Raw genomic sequence first — 22,362 nt, forward strand, 5'->3', positions numbered from 1 at the left:
TGAGACGTTTCTACAACTTGATTGGAGTCCACCTGTGGTAAATTCAATTGATTGGACATATTTTGAAAAGGTGCTTATATCTGTCTATATAAGGTCCCACAGTTGACAGTGTATGTCAGAGCAAAACCAAACCATGAGGTCAAAGGAATTGGCCATAGAGCTCTGAGACAGGATTGTACCGAGTGAGCCACAGATCTTGATGGGTACAAAAACATTTCTGCAGCATTGAAGGTCCCCAAGAACACAGTGGCCTCCATCATTCTCAAATGGAAGAAGTTTGGAATCACCAAGACTCTTTATTAGAGCTAGCTGCACAGCCAAAACTGAGTAACCGGGCGAAAAGGGCTTTGGTCAGGGAGGTGACCAAGAACTTTATGGTCACTGACAGCTCCAGAGTTCCTCTGTGGAGATGGGAGAACATTCCAGAAGGGCAACCATCATTGCAGCACTCCACCCATAAGGCCTTTTATGGTAGAGTGGCCAGGTGGAAGCCATCCCTCAGTAAAAGGCACATGATAGTCCGCTTAGAGTTTACCAAAAGGCACCAAAGATTGACCATGAGAAACGAGATTACATTTTTTGGAAAAAGGGGTCTGAATATTTTCCACCTCCATTGTATCAGTTATCCTTTTGTGCCGAATCGACTGCGCTGTTTCAGGTGCAACATTTATGGTCATGTCACAGCAGTTTGTAGGAGGGAGATTAAGATGTGGGAAGTGTGTCATTTCAGTGGATAAAGTTGTGGGGGTGACCATGTTGCTGGGTATCGGAAGTGTCCGGTGGGAGAGAGGCAGGTTGAGATGGCTAGAGTCAGTAGTGCAGATGTCCTATGCAGAGGCAGTGAAGAAATTAGGGGATGTGTCAAGGGTGAGGGACCCAGAGAGGAGTAGTAGCTCTGCCAGCACAGAGAGAGAGGCACTGTATATCACTTTTCCCACATTGTTAGGTTACAGCCTTACTCTGAACAATATATTTTAATGTCCCTCAATCTACACACAATCATAATGAAAGCAAAACAGGTGTAGACATTTTTGCTAATTTATTACAAATGAAATGGAAATATATTTAAATAAGTATTGAGACCCTTGACTCAGTACTTTGTTGAAGCACCTTTGGCAGGGATTATAATCGTGTCTTGGGTATGACACTACAAGGTTGGCACACCTGTATTTGGAGAGTTTCTCCCCATCTCTGCAGACCCTCTCAAGCTCTGTAAGGATGGATGTTGCTGCACAACTATTTTCAGGTCTCTCCAAAGATGTTCGATAAGGTTCAAGTCCGGGCTCTGGCTGTGCCATTCAGAGACTTGTCCCAAAGCCTCCTTTGCCCCAGTCAGGTCCTGAGCAGGTTTTCATCAATTATCTCTGTACTTTGCTCCGTTCATCTTTCCCTCGATCCTGACTAGTCTCACATTCCCTGCCACTCAAAAACATCCCCCCAACATAATCCTGACACCACCATGCTTCACTGTAGGGATGATGCCAGGTTTCCTCCAGACGTGACACTCCGCATTCAGGCCAAATCGTTCAATCTTGGTTTCATCAGACTAGAGAATCTTGTTTCTCATGGTCAGAGTCCTTTAGGTTCCTTTTGGTAGAACTCCAAGTGACCTGTCTTGACTTTTACTGAGGAGTGGCTTCTGTCTGGCCACTAACATAAAGGCCTGATTGGTGGAGTGCTGCAGAGTTGTTTGTCCTTCTGGAAGGTTTTCCCATCTCCACAGAAGAACTCTGGAGTCTTGGTGGTTCCAAACTGCTCCCATTTAAGAATGATTGGGGCCACCGTGTTCTTGGGGACCTTCAATGCTGCAGACATTTTTTGGTACCCTTCCCAAGATCTGTGCCTCAACACAATCCTGTCTTGGAGCTCTACGGACAATTCCTTCAACCTTATGCCTTGGTTTTCGCTCTGAATTGCTCAGTCAACTGTGGGCCTTATATAGATAGACGTGTGGACCTTTCCAACTCATGTCCAATCAATTCAGTTTACCACAGGTGGACTCCCAAGTCGTAGAAGCATCTCAAGGATGATCAATGGAAACAGGAAACAGCTCAATTTCGAGTCTCATGGAACAGGGTTTGAATACTTATGTAAATAAGGTATGTGTTATTATTATTTTGAATACATTTGCAAAAAAATCTACAAATCTATTTTTGCTTTGTCATTAAGGATTTGTATTTATTTAATCAATTTTAGAATAAGTCTGTAACAACAAAATGTGGAAAAAGTCAATGGGTCTGAATACTTTTCGAATGCACTATATGCGTCAGTAAGGCTGGCTTCTTGGGTTCATAGCAATGTTTACCAACTGTATCGCAGAAATGGAACGTAAATCACAGAAAATAAATGTGATGGCAGCTGCAGAAAAGTATTTGGATATACAAGATTTTACTCCAGAAAAGTTACAGGGTGTGTTGAGTGGTGGTGTCCTGTCCTCCCAGGTGTTGGTATGGTGCAGGAGCAGATAGGGTCAAAGTAGCTGAATGGGGTAGTGGGTTTTTAAGGAGTGTATAAGGTAAGTTGGCAGGGTAATTCAAAATATTTTTTTATTGTTCCTGTTTTACCTTTTCCTATTTTGTACCACAAAGTGAAATTGATTTATACTATAGTTTAGTTGGGGGTGGTAATGGTAAATAAAGTTTTTTTTTTTTTTTTTAAAAGAGATACATATTGGATGCCAACCGCTGTCAAACTCCACGGAAGAAGATGATCATGTGGCGCTCCAGGAGCAGTTCATGGGCTATGGATAAGTGCCTTGCGCACTGCCCCCCCGTCTGACTCGGCCCTGTGTATTTTTTGTTTGTACTAAAATCAACGTATTTTCTGATTGATTTCATACAAATTTAGATATTCATGTTTTTACAAACAAGTATCATTAGTCCAACGTCAGATCGCCGACTCATATGCCTATTCCTTTTTGTACCTTATGATATGCCGTAGTTAAGGGCGCTCAAACTCTTGTCGAAGTTTTTTTGTTGTTGAACATTTTTGGACAATTTCACAAGGACATCAGTTACAAGTAAGTAAACATATCGTCCTGGCATGAATGTCATGAATTGGCTAGCTTGCATCGACTAATGACGTTAGCTTGATAGTATAACCAAAGCCTTTAAACAGTATTTAGCTAGCGAGCTAACGTTACTTGACCAAACTTAGCCGCTACCTAACGTTAGTTTTGCATGCTACTCTTTCCTCACAAAAGTCGTCTCAACTAGCTAGCTAACTGTTACCTGGTATGTAACTAGTTATTTGTAGCAACTTTGTTGCACATTTTGATACTTTTGAATAGTCAACCACCAACTCGCTTGCTAACACAGGCAAACTAACGTTAGCTGTTTAACGTTACCTTATAGCTTTGTTGGCTATTTAGCTAATATTTTTCTAATGCTCTTTTTGACTAACAAAGTTTAACGTTACATAGTACTGTAACAAGCTGATAAATGCTTAGCAAGTACTTTCTCAGCGTATGGCCATTTGGTGTAGTTTTAATGTTGGTCAATAACCTAAATAGCCAGCCAATTACAGTATATTACCTAACTACTGAAACGTTATTTGAACATTATTTTGTCTACTGCTATAACGTTAGTTAGCTACGTCGTTATAGTTTCTGGGGGTAGCAGTTTGAAATAATTATCTTGACTTAACATGGACTTTCTCTAGATGGAGGCAGTTCTCTCTCGTTGAGTACACTCGGGTTCTTTGTCATATCAGAGAAAAGACACCCACTGCAACCTCGACTTCGTTGGCGTGTGTGTGTTGAGTGCCACCACTGACCGCTGCCCTTGTCTCTGCAGCCGTTACCATGGAGGAGGTGACGCGCCTGGTATCATCAGGCGACTGTGTGAAGATCTGGGACTCGGCCTCCATGACAGTGTTGGAACAGTTCAACCCACACAGCGCTACACACCCTGTGGCCCAAGTGTGCTGGAGCAGCAACAGTATCCTTCTTACTAACCCTCTGGGCATGTCCCTGTACGTATAATGGCTAACTTTTTGTTTTCCTTTTGCTCTTGGTCATGGTCATATTCTAGTTGAACCGGAGTGGTGAGCAGTCCCCCACACCTTCATGTAAACTACTTATTGATTAAATAATTATGGTTGTTCTGTGCCATAAATTACTATATGTAGTTGGTTACCTTGAGTTGATTCCTCAGATCAGTATCTTGTAAGCGCTAGCAGTATAGGAGACAAGCTGGTGGTATCCAGTCTCAAGTCCTCTCCTATCCCAGTGGTGGAACTTGCAGAGGGGGTGAGTGTACTAGGCCTGACAGCCATTGCCAATAATAAAGACACCATTTCAGTTCCGTGCTAATTCATTACCCTCACATGTTGTGAATGTGTGTCACGTTACTATGTTTGTCCACAGAAAATGCAGACCCGCGTGAGTCTGAACTCGACGTCCCAGTACTTAGTGAGCGGGGGGCTTGATAACTCCGTCAACATCTGGGATCTGAAGGCCAAGAGGCTTCATCGTACCCTCAAGGTACCCTAAGTCTTATCAGCACCTGTGACCCTACCCATAATAACTACAGTTGAAGTCAGAAGTTTACATACACTTAGGTTGGAGTCATTAAAACTTGTTATTCTTCCTCTCAACAAATGTCTTGTTAACCGACTTGCCAAAACTGTAGTTTGTTAGGACATCTACTTTGTGCATGACACAAGTAATTTTCCAACAATTGTTTACAGACAGATCATTTCACTGTACCACAATTCCAGTGGGTCAGAAGTTTACATACACTAAGTTGACTGTGCCTTTAAACAGCCTGGAATATTCCAGAAAATGATGTCATGGCTTTAGAAGCTTCTGATAGGCCAATTGACATAATTTTTAGTCAATAGGAGGTGTACCTGTGGATGTATTTCAAGGCCTACCTTCAAACTCAGTGGCTTGACATCATGGGAAAATCAAAAGAAATCAGCCAAGACCTCAGAAAAAGATTGTAGACCTCCACAAGTCTGGTTCATCCTTGGGAGCAATTTCCAAATGCCTGAAGGGACCACGTTCACCTGTACAAACAATAGTATGCAAATATAAACACCATGGGACCACGCAGCCGTCATACCGCTCAGGAAAGAGACGTGTTCTGTCTCTTAGAGATGAACGTACTTTGGTGTGAAAAGTGCGGTCAATCCCAGAACAACAGCAAAGGACCTTGTGAGGAGGCTGGAGGAAACGGGTACAAAAGTATCTATATCCACAGTAAAGCGAGTCCAATATCGACATAACCTGAAAAGCCGCTCAGCAAGGAAGAAGCCACTGCTCCAAAACCGCCATAAAAAAGCCTGACTACGGTTTGCAACTGCACATACTTTTTGGAGAAATGTCCTCTGGTTTGAGGAAACAAAAATATAACTGTTTGGCCATAATGACCATCGTTATGTTTGGAGGAAAAAGGGGGAGGCTTGCAAGCCGAAGAACACCATCCCAACCGTGAAGCACGGGGTGGCAGCATCATGTTTTGGGGGTGCTTTTCTGCAGCAGGGATTGCTGCACTTCACAAAATAGATGGCATCATGAGGAGGGACAATTATGTGGATATAGTGAAGCAACATCTCAAGACATCAGTCAGCAAGTTAAAGCTTGGTCGCAAATGGGTCTTCCAAATGGACGATGACCCCAAGCATACTTCCAAATGGCTTAAGGACAACAAAGTCAAGGTATTGGAGTGGCCATCACAAAGCCCTGACCTCAATCCTATAGAAATTTGTGGGCAGAACTGAAAAAGCATGTGCGAGCAAGGAGGTCTACAAACCTGTCTGTTACACCAGCTCTGTCAGGAGGAATGGGCCAAAATTCACCCAACTTATTGTGGGAAGCTTGTGGAAGGCTACCCTAAACGTTTGACCCAAATTAAACAATTTAAAGGCAATGCTACCGAATACTCATTGAGTGTATGTGAACTTCTGACCCACTGGGAATGTGATGAAAGAAATTAAAGCTGAAATAAATCACTCTACTATTATTCTGACATTTCACATTCTTAAAATAAAGTGGTGATCCTAACTGACCTAAGACAGGAAATTTTTACTAGGATTAAATGTATGGAATTGTGAAACTGAGTTTAAATGTAGTTGGCTAAGGTGTATGTAAACTTCCGACTTCAGCTGTATGTCCTAGCACTTATCTTTTGAACGAATCTCACCTGAAAACCTAGTGCTATGTGACATTGCACTTGATCTTGGGCAAAGCTTTCAGTGAAGATATCAAGACATTTTGGAGTTACCTTTACTACCTCCTCACTTGTCTCTGCTCTCTCACCAGGACCACAATGAAGAGGTGACGTGTGTGTCCTTTAATGGTAGTGACAGCTACATCGCATCAGGCTCCACCAGTGGTGACATCATCCTGCACAGCATCACCACCAACCTGTCTAGTAAGGCCTTTGGACATGGCACCAACCAGGTGAGTGTTCTGTTCGCCCGGACACAGTTAACACTAATCATGGCCCTTTTGCTTATAAGTTAAGTCCATTTGAATTCAATCACTCTTTGACAGCATCCCTTTGGCTCCAGAGTGATGCAGTGGTCTGAGGCTTGAGGCGTCACTAAAGACCCTGGTTCGATTCCAGGCTGTATCACAACTGGCTGTGATTGGGAGTCCCATAGGGCGGCGCACAATTGGCCCAGTATTGCCCGGGTTAGGGTTTGGCTGGGTTAAGCCGTCATTGTAAATAAGAATTTGTTCTTCACAGACTTGCCTAGTTAAATTTAAAAAAATACTTTCCATAAATGTTTTGCCCATGGAAAAAAATGGTCATTAACTTTTTTTACGCTACCAATCCCTGTAGCGGGATAAGTTCCGTCTGCAACCGCTGAATAGCATAGTCAAATAATATTACTAGAAAATATTCATGAAATCACAAGTGCAATATTTTGAAACACAGTTTAGCCTTTTGTTAGTCACCCTGTCGTCTCAGATTTTGAAATTATGCTTTACAGCGAAAGCAATCCAAGCCTTTGTAAATTTATCGATAGCCTAGCATAGCATTATGTACACTTAGCATCAGGAAGCTTGGTCACGACAACACAGACGGAAATTCCAAATAGTCTTCATAATGTCCACAGAAACATGTCAAACTTTTTTTTATAATCATTCCTCAGGTAGTTTAAAAAATATATATTCAATAATATATCAACAGAGTGTGTAGCTTTTTCCCAAACAGCGGAAGGAACAATGGCCGGTTTACTCAATTGGGCACCAACTCACTCTGAGAGCCCCCAACCTCTTACTTACGCAATGTGATCCTTCACGCTTATTTTTTTTAAATAAAAGCCTGAAACTATGTCTGAAGACTGTTGACACCTTAAGGAAGCCACAGAAAAAGGAATCTGTTTGATATCCCTTTAAATGGAGGACAAGCACGCATAGGAACACAGACGTTTCAAAATAAGAGGCTCTTCCTGATTGGATTATCCTCATGCTTTCGCCTGCAATATCAGTTCTGTTATACCCACAGACAATATTTTTACAGTTTTGGAAACTTTAGAGTGTTTTCTATCCTAATCTGTCAATTATATGCATATTCTAGCATCTGGTCATGAGAAATAGGCCGTTTACTTTGGGAACGTTATTTTTCCAAACATTAAAATAGCTTCAAGAGGGTAAGTAACCTTTTGACTAAACATTCAGGAGATAAACATGCTCAAAAGTTGACCTATTTTGCATACCATGAGACGTCCATGTCTTCATCGCTGGAGAATATAAACTTAACCATTTTATCTTTTAAAAGCTTAGTGTTGTCAAACTATTTTATTTCTTGAAAAAAAATCATTTTTGTTTTTAACGTACTTTTTAAAAATGTATTAATTTGCATATGTTGTAGCTTAAACCCTATTACACATCTCAGTTTTTTGTGTTGTGCCCGCCATCGGTTGAGACATGTTCTTGAAGACCGGGTCTCATGGTATGGTGGGGCATGCAAAATGGTTTAATGTTGAGCACCTTTGTCTCTTGAATGTTTTGGCATTCAGCTCCAAAAAGGCACTTTCTGAGTGCTTCTACAAGGGGCAAATATGAATGGAAGGTTTCATTAAAATCATCAGAAGCTGTGTTGTCAAAGTGAATGAATTCAAATGGATTTACCCTATACTTATTCAATTCTCACACAGTCTCTAGGTGGAAGGGACCAGGGTTTGTTACTGGTCATCAAATATGTGGCTGAAGGATTAAAGACAAACGATTTTGGGTGACAATTAAGATGCATTATAGGCAGGTCTCAATGTACACTGAACAAAAATATAAACGACATGTAAAGTGTTGGTCCCATATTTCATGAGTTGAAATTGAAGATCCCATAAATTGGCTATACACACACAATGCGTTTTCATCTTAAATGTTGTGTAGAAAGTGGTTTACATCCCTGTTAGTGAGCATTTCTCCTTTGCGAAGCTAATCCATTGACCTGACGTGTGTGGCATATCAAGAAGCTGATTAAACAGCATGATCATTACACAGGTGTACCTTGTGCTGGGGGCAAAAGGCAGTTTTGTCACAACACAATGCTACAGATGTCTCAAGTTTTGAGGGAGCATGCAATTGGCATGCTGACTGTAGGAATGTCCTCCAGAGCTGTTGCCTGAGAATTTAATGTTCATTTCTCTACCATAAGCAGCCTCTAACATTGTTTTAGTGAATTTGGCATGTGTCCAATTGGCCTTACAACCGCAGACCATGTGCAACCACGCCAGCCCAGGATCTCCACATCCAGCTTCTTTACCTGCAGAATTGTCTGAGCAACCACCTGGACAGTTGATGAAATTGTGGGTTTTCACAACTGAAGAGTTGCTGCACGAACTGTCTCAGGGAAGCTCATCTGCATGCTTGTCGTCGACTTCAGGGGGCAAATGCTTACCTTCACTGGCACACTGGAGAAGTGTGCAGTTCACGGATGTATCCTGGTTTCAACTGTACCGGGCAGACAGCATAGCATGTATGGCGTCGTGTGGGCGAGCGATTTGCTGAACTGGGTGCCCCATGGTGGCAGTGGGGTTATGGTATGGGCAGGCATAAGCTATGGACAACTAACACAATTGCATTTTATCGATGGCAATTTGAATGAAGAGATTCCGTGAAGAGATCCTGAGGCCCATTGTCATACCGTTCATCCATGCCATCACCTTATGTTTCAGCATGATAATTCACGTCTATGACAGTGGCGTTCCAGTTCCCGACAATATCCAGCAACTTCGCACAGCCATTGAAGAGAAGTGGGACAACATTCCATAGGCCACAATCAACTCTATACGAAAGAGATGTTGTGCTGCATATGGTGCATGCTGCATGGTGGTCACACCAGATACTGACTGATTTTCTAATCCAAGCCCCTACCTTTCTAAAAAAAAATTTTTTTAAAGGTGTCTGTGACCTTTAGATGCATCTCTTTATTCCCAGTCATATGAAATCCATAGATTAGGGCATATTGAATTTATTTCAATTGTCTGATTTCCTTATATGAACTCTAAATTGTTGCGTTTTCCATTAAAAAAAAATGTTCAGTGTCTTTTAGCTGGCGAAACATGGGAATAACACTCTACATGTTGTGTGTATATATATATATATTTTTAAAATCAGTGTAGATTTATCAATAATTGCTGAAAAAGCTTGACCATCTTGAATGGCCTTTCCTATTGAAAGCTTCCAAAGTTTTGAACTTACCAGCTGAAATAATACATTTTAATATAAATATCCTAAAAGCAAAAATATAACAATACATTATCTGATAAAATTAGAGGGGCAAAAGATGGGGATGTCTAATCTCCCCTCCTGTTCGCACTGGCAATTGAACCGTTTGCAGAAAGTATTAAACACAAACCAAACATAACAGGTATCGGCAAATAGGGATGCATGATATATCGGTGAACATATCATATGTCTAGTTTAACGCCGATGTGCAAAACCGATGTCAAAGCTGACGTACCTATATGACGCCACGTAAAAATAAAAATAAAAATGCGCTACACAGCATTCCTAACCTAGCCCAAAATGTCTGTGTTGGTCGAGCAGTAATTTGAAAGAGTAAGAATTTCAGCGAGACAACTAAGGCAAAGCCCATTTAAAGCCAAGGTAATGGATTCATTGCCCTTGACGATCAACCATTTTATTTATTGGGTCATTATGTATGTTTGTAATAGTGTGTTATATGTGGAAATGGGTTCGTATTATAAATTGTATTTTATTGTTTAAGGACTCTTGGAAGATTAGTCCAAATGGGGTCTAAAAGAGATTCAAATCAACCGTTCTGTCGTGGGTGATGTTGGTTTTTGCTGATTGGTCGAGCACTGGTACACACTACCAAGTGCTCTTTTTTTTCCAGATGTTGCCCTACCGGAGTTATACATTGATAGCGTCACTGCTATTAGCTTCACGACATACACACTATGGAACGCTGTTTGGGTCTTTGTGTCAAAAAAAAAGATACACTAGCCCTTTCAACTGTATACATGTCTGCAAACAATGAGTTTACAATACCGCGTTGGTAATAAAGCGTAACTTGTTCGACCGTAACTTCTGGGGTAGCTAGCTTTAGCTTGGTACCTAGCTAGCACCAATACAACCAGCCTGAAAACAATGACCAGTAGAAACTGCAGTCATTTTCATGATTCTTAGCATTTAGGAATCCTTGTAAGTATTGTTGTTTGCCTATTGAACTTCAGTTAATGAAAATAAATAGCTAGCCAGCTACTTAACCCTGTTGCCCAAAGCTAACGTTATAAGCAGCCAGCTAGTTTCATCTAGCTAATGAGGTTGTGTTGTGAAGCTAGCCATAATAAGGATTAAGCACAGTAGTGGAATTTGCGGTTTGCCTTTTAAATAAGTGTCATTTACAGTGATGCAAATGAATAGAAATATGCCATACTATTATATTGAAGGTTAACCACAAAGTCCACTATTGTGGTTAATCCTTATTGTGGCTAGCTTCACATAGATGGGTCCGAACACCATTAATCAATTAAGAATTGTCTTATAAATTAGGGTTATTTTAGATGACACCTAGCTAACTATAGCTACTGAAACAGATGTCGTTTTTGGGGAAGAACATTGTTTGCATCCATGAGCTAGCTAGCTTTTTTTTAATGACTAGCACTGTAGGTGCGCGAGACAACGTTACCAGCATTGTAGCATACATATCAATGAATTGTTGTGACATGAAATATGAGGGATAGTGTAATAACTACGTTTAAAAATATATATGTACGCATTAACCTCTCTAGGGTATGTGGGATGCGTCCCACCAGGCCAACATCCAGTGAGATTGCAGAGCTCTAAATTCAAATACAGAAATACTCATAATAAAAATTCAGAAAACAAAACCTATTTTACATAGGTTTAAAGATGAACTTCTTGTGAATCCAACCACTGTGTCAGATTTAAAAAGTGCTTTACTGTATGATTATTTGAGAACATAGCCCAGCAGACAAATCATTAGAAAAGGTAACCAGCCAAGCAGAAGAGTTACACAAGTCAGAAATAGAGATAAAATGAATCTCTTACCTTTGATGATCTTCATATGGTTGTACTCAGAAAACATTAATTTACTCAAATGTTCCTTTTGTTCGATAGTCTTTTTATATCCAAAAACCTCTTGTTTTTGTTAGTGTTTTCTTCAGTAATCCACAGGCTCAAACGCAGTCAAAAGCAGGTACATTTGGGCAAATCGTGAAGGAGACATTCGTGTTCATATTCCATTTTCCTGCAAGAATATCGTCAAATCTGTATACTTGGACTTTTATTTAGCTTTCCAAGTATTAGTAGCCATATTATAAGTTCGACATTTGATGCTACATTATATGACATATACATGGTTTCCGGATACTCCTGTAAAGTTCAGCTCATTGGCCATCTAAACAAAAAAATATTTAAGAATACTCATATCTAAGGATGTAGAATGAATGTGGGGGGGGAAAATAATAATAATAATTCTTATCTACAGCAATTGTTTAAGTAGACCACAACAATATCAAAGAGTTAGGATGCTTAATAAGTGGCAACAAACGGCAAATACAATGTGTACAAAACATTAAGGACACCTGCTCTATCCATAACTTTGACTGACCAGGTGAATCCAGATCAGTGAAAATGAAGGTGGGGAGATTTTTAAGCCTTAAGCCCACATGGATTGTGTATTTGTGCCATTGAGGGTTAATGAAGATTTAAGTGCCTTTTCAACTGGGTATGGTAGGTGCTAGTCGCACCGGTTTGTGTCAAGAACTGCAACGCTACTGGGTTTTTCACGCTCAACAGTTTCCCGTGTGTATCAAGAATGATCCATCACCCAAAGGACGTCTTGACAAGCATTGGAGTCAACATGAGCCAGCTTCCCTATGGAACGCTTTCAATGCCCCAACGAATTGAGGCTTTTCTGAGTGCAAAAGGGGGGATGCAACTCAATATTATGACTGTGTTCTTAATATTTTGTATGCTGAACTTTATCCCATTACTCAACAATATGAAAGCTGATCCAAGTGTTGTGACTACCATTAATGTTACGATGGCTATTCATCTAATAATTACATACCACATTCAATTATTACGCAATTAAATTAATCATAACAATGAATTAACTCGTATCAGAATCTCTTTTTCTTTTTTCTCGTGGTATCCAATTGTTAGTAGCTACTATCTTGTCTCATCGCTTCAACTCCCATACGGGCTCGTGAGAGACGAAGGTTGAAAGTCATGCGTCCTCTGATACACAACCCAACCAAGCCGCACTGCTTCTTAACACAGAGCGCATCCAACCCGGAAGCCAGCCGTACCAATGTGACGTAGGAAACACCATGCACCTGGCAACCTTGGTTAGCGTGCATTGTGCCCAGCCCACCACAGGAGTCGCTGGTGCGCGATGAGACAAGGATATCCCTACCGGCCAAGCCCTCCCTAACCCGGACGACGCTATGCCAATTGTGAGTCGCCCCACGGACCTCCCGGTCGCGGACGGTTACGACAGAGCCTGGGCGCGAACCCAGAGTCTCTGGTGGCACAGCTGGCACTGCATTACTTATTTTCCACCATAATCTGCAAATAAATTCATTAAAAATCATACAATGGGATTTTTTTCCCCTAATTTTGTCTGTCACAGTTGAAGTGTACCTGTGATGAAAATTACAGGCCTCATCTTTTTAAGTGGGAGAACTTGCACAATTGGTGGCTGACTAAACACTTTCTGCCCCACTGTATTAGCATCTGGGACTGAGTAGGAGGCAGTTCACTCTGGGCATGCTATTCATCCAAAAGTGAAAATGGTGCCCCTTATCCCAAAGAAGTTAAGAGTGCTCCTAATCTCAGCTCGCTACCTGTATAAAAGACACCTGGTAGCCAGAAATCTTTCTGATTGAGAGGGGTCAAATACTTACTTCCCTCATTTAAAATGCAAATCAATTTATAACATTTTTGACATGCTTTTTTCTGGATTTTGTTGTTATTCTGTCTCTCACTGTTCAAATAAACCTACCATTAAAATTATAGACTGATAATTTTTTTGTCAGTGGGCAAACGTACAAAATCAGCAGGGGATCAAATACTTTTTCCCCTCACTGTATGTACAATTTTTAGGAGTCCTTTTATAAGAACTCTGGCAAAAGGGGCGTTCCATCCTTTTGGGATAATGTCTGTGCTCACGTGGGCGTGGTTACTGACTGGGTAAAACTTTACATGAAAGATAATTCTCATGTTGAAGGCTAAAATAACATTTCATCTTCTCACAAAAATAATTTAATCATAAGTTCCACAACATGTAGAACTAAATCTGGTAACTGGGACATATACATTTGTAGAGTTATCGTTATTTAGTTATACAGTCCTTAATATCACAAAACAACACATTATTTGACATGATTATTGTTTAGCCCCACTAACCATTTCCCACATTATTTACGTTAGAAATATTGTTTCACTGTCCAACCTTTTGATGTTGTGGTTTTGGCCAAGTGTCTCTCTGTAACACTCAAATTAAATGTTCAATACTGCAGAGCCCAAAGGCAGAGTTTGAAATGTATTTTTTCGATCCGGTTGTTAAATCATAAAACCAGGCCAACTTCATCCTTCTCCCCCTCTGCGGTAGAGAGAGGGTGCTGTAGAGCTGACCCACTAACCTGATCCTTCGGGTCCTCACAGGAGTGTTTCATTTGTCATGAATCTTCCCATAAATCTTACAGGTCGAATAAACCTCTTCAGAATGGCAGGCTCCCAAAGTTTTTTACATTTATTCTCGGTAATACCAACTACCCAACCGAAGACAGGCATTTAAAAAGGTATTCTCATCCATAAGACTTTATGGGCAAATACAACTCATAGAATGAACAGGGACATCTCCATAAGGGTGGTTTTAACCTTCCAGACTTGGAATTGTATCAACTTGCCACCCAAGGCTTTTACTTGAGACCTACTGTTAAATGCACTAAAGAGGAACAATGGGTACATCTTGAAGATATACATTTTTAAAATATGGAAGGAATTTAAACTGATTCTATATGAACTAATATTGCTTCCAAAAAACCCTATTGAATAATCCTTGGATACCTTTTTCAGAATGCACCAATACATTTGCCCACATGGGAAACCAAAGGCATAGAAACCGTGAATGACTTGGTAAAAGGAAATAAATACATTTCCTTGATGGGATTAAAAATCAATTTTGCACTGACCAATGTAGATATTTTCAAATACATTAAACTTATAAACAAGTTTCAATATCAAATCTTGGGAGAATCCTATGTGAGTCAGAAAAGGATATTCATTTGATGGGTAAGATATACAAAACCTTGCAGAGAGCCTAACTGACACCCACTTAGCAAAAAATATTAGCTATTGGTACCAAGACTTAAAAATAACTGATATTCTATGGAGGGGATGTTGGAACAACAATGTATGCTTAATCCAATATAAACTACTGTATTGAGTATACTTTTAATCTGTCTGTCTGCATATGTCAAGACATGTCATATGAGAGTGCAGTGAGATACCCGATGGGGTATATACTGGAAATCAACCAATCCTCAATCGTTAAGACAATGGAAAAATCATATGCTTCATTATCTAAATATTGAAAGAGAGTGGGTGTGGGAGAAGAACAAAATGGTGCAATTTGAGTATGGAGAATAGTGCAGGCACTGGAGATAAGGGGTTAGAGCATGTATGTGTTGTATTTATTTTTTTATATAGAAAACATTTTAAGAATAAGCCGCCTCTTATTTGCAGCCATGGGCGATATCTCAATAGGAGCCGATCCATCATCAGTATTGTGGAATAATTATGTTAAAGGGAAATGTTTCAACGTCATATTCATCAGCACCACCCCAACATCAACATATGTGAATATTGTGCATTTCTATGTTTTATAGTAAGACGTTTCCAATGACATCATTGGTGTGCATTGTGATTTAGCCTACTAATTGGTTGTCATTGCAAACACTTATCTTCATCTTTTTTACTACAAAACATTAACACGCAATTGTCACATACTTTTGTAATTACAGTATGTGGACACCCCTTGAAATTAGTGGATTCGGCTATTTCAGCCACACCTTTTGCTGACAATTGAACACATAGACAAACATTGGCAGTAGAATGGCCTTACTGAAGAGCTCAGTGACTTTCAATGTGATACCGTCATAGGATGCCACCTTTCCAACAAGTCAGTTTGTCAAATGTCTGCCCTGCTAGAGCTGACCCAGTCAACTGAGTGAACTGCATGGTGTTTTGGGAAACATGTTACATCTTTCCTACAACGGCCAAAGATGTATTGTTAAAACACTTGCAAGCCTAAGTTCTATTGGTAAGTCGGACCCAGGTCGTTAACTAGCTAATGAGGTTAGATGACTGAATAAGGTGTAAACAAATGCCCACGAGTGGTTTTGGAAAAGCCTGCGAAATTAATGAATGTATAGCCAATTCACAATAGAAAAAAAAACATTGTGCCTGTAATGTAGGTCATATCTTTTAACTCTAGGGCACTTAAAGTGCTAAAAGTGAAGCCTAATCATTACAACAATTATCTGTGTTATTTTTTTAAGCTCACGGTGCTCCCAAGGTAAAATGTCAGGTCACACAGCAAAATATTTAAGAGCATATATGACTGAAATGGTCACACTTTAGAGCCCAACTCATAGGTCTAAAATAACACTGTTCCTCCCGCCTCAGCCCATCCACGACCTGAAGTACTCTGTGGTGAAGCGCTCCCTGCTGGGCAGTGTGTCAGATAGTGGCTCTGTAGTCCTGTGGGACGCCAACACTCAGAAAGAGCTGCACGTATTTGATGGAGCCCACAAGGCCCCCGCCTCGGGCCTGGCCTTCTCCCCAGCCAATGACCTGCTCTTTGTCACCGTGGGCCTGGACAAGAAGATCATCTGCTACGACACCTCCAGCAAGATGTAAGAAAATGGGATTTAGTATTGACCTCACAACTATAGAGACATACTGTATGACTGAGAGAGAGCCTGTTACCTTGGTGTTTTTGTGCAAGCTGCTTTTGTTGCAATGTTTTGGGGGTCAAACACATTCACATTTGAAATGACCTTGTATTTTTTTCAATGATGCGGTCCTTTACTAGTAATTAGTTCTTCAACAGCGCAAAGGGACTTCAGAGCTGGATCTTTTGCTTTAATGTAGTCTTGACATTCTGTATGCTCTCTCGCAGTGTTCTCCGCAGCATGCGTGTAGAGTCCCCATTGACCGCCATTGACTTCACTCCAGATGGGGCAGGCCTGGTGGTGGGCTCCACCCAGGGCAGACTGTACCTGTATGACCTGCGCAACCTCAGCGCTCCCACCAAGACTGCCACCGCACACAAGACTTCCATCACCAGCCTGCGCTTCCAGAGCTCCCAGAGCAGACACCTCAAAGTAGGTTCTCCATACAGCGCCTTTTCAATTCAATCCAGTCAGGGAATTAAAAGTTCTATTCAAGATTTGAACATTTTTAAATGTTACTTTTCAATCCCGCAAATTGAATTTTCTTGAGCTGAATTCAGAGGAAATTTTAGTTCAAGACCACTGGTGTACTGTGACAGAGACAATGATTTTGGGATGCTAATTGTCTGCACAAGGAGGCGCGCCAAGACCATGTGGGTTTTCTTTGGTCTGTTGTGCATATTGTATGGAATCAACTATTTTTACCTTAATTCATGTAAATGAGTTGACAGTGTTCTACTTCACTTGATAGGAAATGTTGTCACCTTTCGTCATTACAGTAATAATTTTCCCAGAGTGATGCACTTTGCCAGTTCAGTGTGTATATCTTGACAGCATGTGCTGTAAGCTCTGTATTGTGTGGCTATGGGCTGGGTTCCTGAATAATAAAGATGCATCTAAAACCTTAAATCATGTGCTCAATAGGGACCGTATTGAAGCTCGTAGGTATTTAACTGGAATGTGTAACCTGAGATCAATTAAACCTATCATTTTCAAGCTAACCATCTCCCATTTTTCCCCCATTAGTCCAGTAAAATGGCATCCAGCAAGTCTTCCAGCGCTCACACAAGCAAGAGGATCTCAGCCAGGCTGGGTAATACCTACTTACCAGCAGCCACCCACAGCTCCACCTCTACACCCCCCTCTAGCCTGCTTGCACCCCACACGGTAGATGGAGGGGATGGACAGGCACAGGGCACAGGTCAGACTTGCTCTAGTACCTCAAATATACTTCTGGCCAACATCCTGACCTGAAACATCGCCCTATTTCCAATTCATTGTCTAGACCAGGGGTACCCTGAGCCTGGAGGTCCAGAGAGCTGGTTGTCATTGTGTGTGTGTGTGTGTGTGTGTGTGTGTGTAGGCTCCAGTGTGGAAGTGGTTTCCAGAGAGGCGGAGGGCCAGCCGGGTGCTGACCGCCTGCCCAGTCTGGACAAGTTCAGTAGCGTGGGTAGAAACAGCCTGGACATCTTCTCCCCCGTAAGAGACGGTGAGCTCCCCACTCGTCTTTGACTTAGTTTCAACTCACTGGTATTAAGTTTGGATTTGGTCATCACCCTCTCTCCTTTGTTTTCTTTTTAAACTGACAGCTTGTTGTTCTTTTGTCTTTAGATTACAAAGCCCATGGGATGGGTGGTGATGCTCCTTGTGGAATCAAAGGGAATGGTATGTGGAAAGTGCCATGCATGTCCTCTTTTACAGTTCAAGTTCTCATTGACAGTTCATGAGGACCCTGCACAGCTAACCATGAGTAAAATATGTGCTTCTTTTTGAATTAACCCTCTGTTATATACCTGATGCAACTAATCAAGTGCTTAGTGAGTAGTTAATAGATGGTGTGTTAATCCTGGGATAGAACAAAAATGTGCACCACGGGTTCACCCAGGAATGGATTGAGAAACACTGCTGTAAACATTCAATAACGTTCACTGTCCCCTGGAGATCATCTATACTGGTGTACATGATTGAGACCACATTTGGGGCTTGTTGTATGGACCATAGGGACCAGTTTGGATATGTTCTCCAGAGAAGAAGGGCAAAACAGCACGGAGAATTTCAGCAAAGTGGGACGCAACAGTCTGGACATTTTCTCGCCAGTCAGAGAGGGTGAGATTCCATTTGTGTCCCATGACATTCAAAGTTGACATTGGTCTGCACAGCTTCACAAACCTGCAAACTTTTTCAAACTCATTAACTGTAATGTACAAGCTGACCATTGATTCACTCATTCTTTCCAGATTACAAATCCCATGGAATGACTGCAGATGTAACAAGTGGGAAGAAAGGAAACAATCTGGACTTCCTCCCTTCCTACTCTGGTGGACCCACACACCGCAAGACTCCACTGGGCACACCTGGAGGAGGGCGCTGTTACAGCCCCCTGTCTGTCTTCCAGACCCCTCAACCAATCAAAGAGGAGGAGGCCGAGCCTCCAGCGCAGACAGACACACGGGACTTGAAAAGGGTCAGTTTACTTTATTCAATCAGCTGTTGTACAATTTGGAATGCTGACAGACCATTTTAACCAAGAGTGTTCCATTCTGGTCCTGGGGTCTTCCCACACCTAAACAGTCAGACCTGATGAAAATATTCAAGGACTTGAATCAAGTGTGATAGTGTTGGGCTGGATCAAAGATGGGTAGGGTAGGGAGGTCCCAGAACCTGAAATTAGACCCCTTATTTAGTCTGTCTGTTTTTCCTGTCTAAATGTTCAAGCTGCTCTTCACCTGTTGTCTGTTCGATTGACAGTATGAGAAGGGTGGTGGTTCCAGTCTGGAGGGTGAAGGCCCCACCCCACACAGCCGACCAGCACAGCTGTTCTTCACCCCTGAACCCAACCTGAGGGCCAATGACATGCAGGCCCAACTGCGCTACAACACACCCCTCAATGGTGGTCCGCCCACTACTGCACCAGGTGAGTTTGTGGTTGTTTTTTCTGTGTGGGAAACAGCTGCAGATAAAAATATTAATTAATGACATTATGATGTATAATAGCATGACTGTTTAAATTGTGTATGGCTACTGTGTATTTGTATGCTAGAGAGCATATGAGAGATTATCTAAGCACAACAGTACATTAAGTGTGTGGTAGTACATTGATGAAATCAATGGAAAATACCCTTTGTCAGCAGGCCCTGCAGTTTCTTCAGTGATAGCATCCTCTGTATCAGAGAGAATAGTGGAGGCTGTTGGAGCAGAGGGTGGAGGCGCTCCCCTCACATCACTGCAGATTCAGTTAATCCGCAACATGATCCACGAGACCCTGGAAGACTTCAGGTGGTTGCACTTTCTCACAGCAGATCACCCTCAGTTGTTGAACCGTCTTGCGCATCTCTGGTCGATAGTTCTGTAGATTTTTGGCTAACTCCATTTCCTCAACAGGGACGCCTGCCACCGAGACATAGTGAACCTCCAGGTGGAGATGGTCAAACAGTTCTACATTCAGCTGGTAAGTGACATGTCCCTCTGGTCCTACTCCACTGACACACGTGCCACTACACACTATTTAGAGTCCCTTGACAAAGCATTAGGTAAACCAGTCTACATTGTGGTTCCATTTCCCTAACCTACCTCTTGGTTCTTTGCTGCGTTTCAGAACGAGATCCATGGTCTGATCGAGAAGTACTCGGTCAACGACACGCTGGTGGAGGAGATCGAGAAGCTGAGGGAGGAGAACAAACGACTCCGAGCCAATTACTGAGAGGTTGACTTGGACTTACCACCTCATCACCCCTAGAAACAGTTGTCCCCTCAACTCGGACAGAATGTATTCCACAACGCATTAGGTCTCTGTGGGACAATGACTTTTTTGTGTCCTGGTTTAACCCCCTTCCATCTTGGAATGAATTTACTCTTCAGTGCCTTACTGGTAGTTAAAGGGTTGACCAGTATGTTCTATGCAAAGTGTGCTATCAGTCACATAAATCATCTGTGACCATGGTTATCAGTGCTGGACAATTTTAGCCCAATTCCGAACCGTTCTCTCCCCTCGCATAAAGAGAGGTCAACAAGGACAGAAAGATGCATTGCTTAAATACAGAGCATACCAAACGTTAGGAACAGCTTCCTAATATTGAGTTGCAATATTTAACAAGTCACATCAGTAAGGAATCACAGCTTTCACTTGGTCAGTCTGTCATGGAGGGATGTTCTTAATGTTTTGTGTACATCTCTTCAACATAGTATGGTTGAAGTTGAAAGTATCTTTGGCTTTTACTGGCACACTGAAACAGAATGAGGGCATGCCTTTGACCAATCATGATACTGTCTTTGGACTAGGCAAGAAAATGCCATAGTGGTCATCAATTTCTAATAGTAAGCAAAGTGGTGCCAAGCTCCCTCTGAAGTGTGCTTGCGCTGCCAAGTTTGCCCATCAGTTATTTGTTTCTTTTGTTATTGTTGTTTTGTGAAGAGGAATATAAATAGTAGATGTGTACAATTTTGTTAATGTAATTCATTCTAGTTTCAAGGTGACTGTTCAGTTTGCACCATAGATGGTTCTATAGAGACAGCATGTTAAAATTATTTAATTTAACAATGAAATACAGCTGCAACAATGACAAAATAGGAATTCAGAGAACAAGTACTACGATGTAAACATCTCTGCTATATATTGATAAAAACTAACATCTGATGCTTGGCAAACACTTCATGGTCAAATCAAAATAGAGAAATCTGCAATAGGATGACCACTGACAGACCTAGCGCGTGTGTTAGTTTCTCTTCCCCACATAAGTCTAATTTAGGGATAGTGGATAAGGACCCTGCCAGAAGTTGTGCGTAGACCTGCTGGGTCCTGGATCTCAGGCCTTTATTTCAGGTGTAGCCGTGTAGGATCAAATCAAATCACATTTATTTATATAGCCCTTCGTACATCAGCTGATATCTCAAAGTGCTGTACAGAAACCCAGCCTAAAACCCCAAACAGCAAGCAATGCAGATGTAGAAGCACGGTGGCTAGGAAAAACTCCCTAGAAAGGCCAAAACCTAGGAAGAAACCTAGAGAGGAACCAGGCTATGTGGGGTGGCCAGTCCTCTTCTGGCTGTGCCGGGTGGAGATTATAACAGAACATGGCCAAGATGTTCAAATGTTCATAAATGACCAGCATGGTCTAATAATAAGGCAGAACAGTTGAAACTGGAGCAGCAGCACAGTCAAGTGGACCGGGGACATCAGTTGTCTGAGATCAGCTCCTCTGTGAACCGACAAAGAAATTTACTTAGTTTAAATGCTAGCTACTTCATATTTCTGGAATAACATCCAATTGAAATGGACAATCTGACCCCTCACCTGGCAGCATGCATATCCACAGGCCGTAGGTTTTACCCACTGCTGTCTGCCACAGACTGAGTGTTCAATCCTCTGATCCGCTGGCATAGAGCTCCCCGTCTGGACTAAAGCGAACACAATGGACCGGCCAAAAATGTCCCTTGTATGACTCTACACAAAGGAGAGAGATTGAAGTTTTTCCGAAGGTGAGACGCTTCACTTCAAAGAGATTCATATGAACATTAACTCAGCAAAAAAACAAACATCCGTTCAGGACCCTGTCTTTCAAAGATAATTTGTAAAAATCCAAATAACTTCACTGTAAAGGGTTTAAACACTGTTTCCCATGCACCAAACAATTAATGAACATGCACATGTGGAACGGTCGTTAAGACACGAACAGCTTACAGACGGTAGGCAATTAATGTCACAGTTATGAAAACTTAGGACATTAGAGGCCTTTCTACTGACTCTGAAAAACAAAAGAAAGATGCCCAGGGTCCCTGCGTGAATGTGCCTTAGGCATGCTGTAAGGAGGCATGAGGACTGCAGATGTGGCCAAGTCAATAAATTGCAATGTCCGTACTGTGAGACGCCAAAGACCAAGCTACAGGGAGACAGGACGGACAGCTGATCGTCCTCACAGTGGCAGACCACGTGTAACAACACTTGCACAGGATCGG

At 41.7% G+C, this 22,362-nt stretch overlaps 1 protein-coding gene across 3 annotated transcripts; it reads left to right on the top strand.

Moving 5' to 3' along the window:
• The first annotated feature begins 2,689 nt into the window (after positions 1-2,689).
• Positions 2,690-20,848, top strand: nedd1 (NEDD1 gamma-tubulin ring complex targeting factor). 3 transcript variants are annotated; one of them, XM_035789696.2, is made up of 16 exons: positions 2,690-3,019; positions 3,795-3,938; positions 4,155-4,249; positions 4,367-4,483; positions 6,266-6,406; positions 16,142-16,371; positions 16,638-16,842; positions 17,437-17,611; positions 17,774-17,899; positions 18,022-18,075; positions 18,412-18,516; positions 18,648-18,874; positions 19,159-19,324; positions 19,542-19,686; positions 19,792-19,858; positions 20,006-20,848. In XM_035789696.2, exons 2-16 carry the CDS (start codon positions 3,803-3,805, stop codon positions 20,108-20,110), a joined length of 2,094 nt encoding a protein of 697 aa, XP_035645589.1. In that variant the 5' UTR covers positions 2,690-3,019; positions 3,795-3,802; the 3' UTR covers positions 20,111-20,848. The 3 variants fall into 3 exon arrangements, with proteins under 3 accessions (XP_035645589.1, XP_035645587.1, XP_035645588.1); XM_035789694.2 differs by having other exon boundaries at positions 2,691-3,019; positions 19,539-19,686; XM_035789695.2 differs by lacking the exon at positions 2,690-3,019 and adding an exon at positions 3,056-3,233 and having other exon boundaries at positions 19,539-19,686.
• Positions 20,849-22,362: the final 1,514 nt, after the last annotated feature.

This window comes from Oncorhynchus keta, chromosome 17 (assembly GCF_023373465.1).
Source record: "Oncorhynchus keta strain PuntledgeMale-10-30-2019 chromosome 17, Oket_V2, whole genome shotgun sequence".
NCBI classification, from domain to species: Eukaryota; Metazoa; Chordata; class Actinopteri; order Salmoniformes; family Salmonidae; genus Oncorhynchus; species Oncorhynchus keta.

What these genes read in the sequence shown, in the direction of transcription:
- nedd1 (XM_035789694.2), top strand. Translation starts at nt 3,803, where the DNA reads ATGGAGGAGGTGACGCGCCTGGTATCATCAGGCGACTGTGTGAAGATC. An exon ending in TGGTGGAACTTGCAGAGGGG is followed by an intron (nt 4,250 to 4,366) that starts GTGAGTGTACTA and finishes GTTTGTCCACAG; the next exon opens with AAAATGCAGACCCGCGTGAG. An exon ending in TTTCTCGCCAGTCAGAGAGG is followed by an intron (nt 18,517 to 18,647) that starts GTGAGATTCCAT and finishes CATTCTTTCCAG; the next exon opens with ATTACAAATCCCATGGAATG.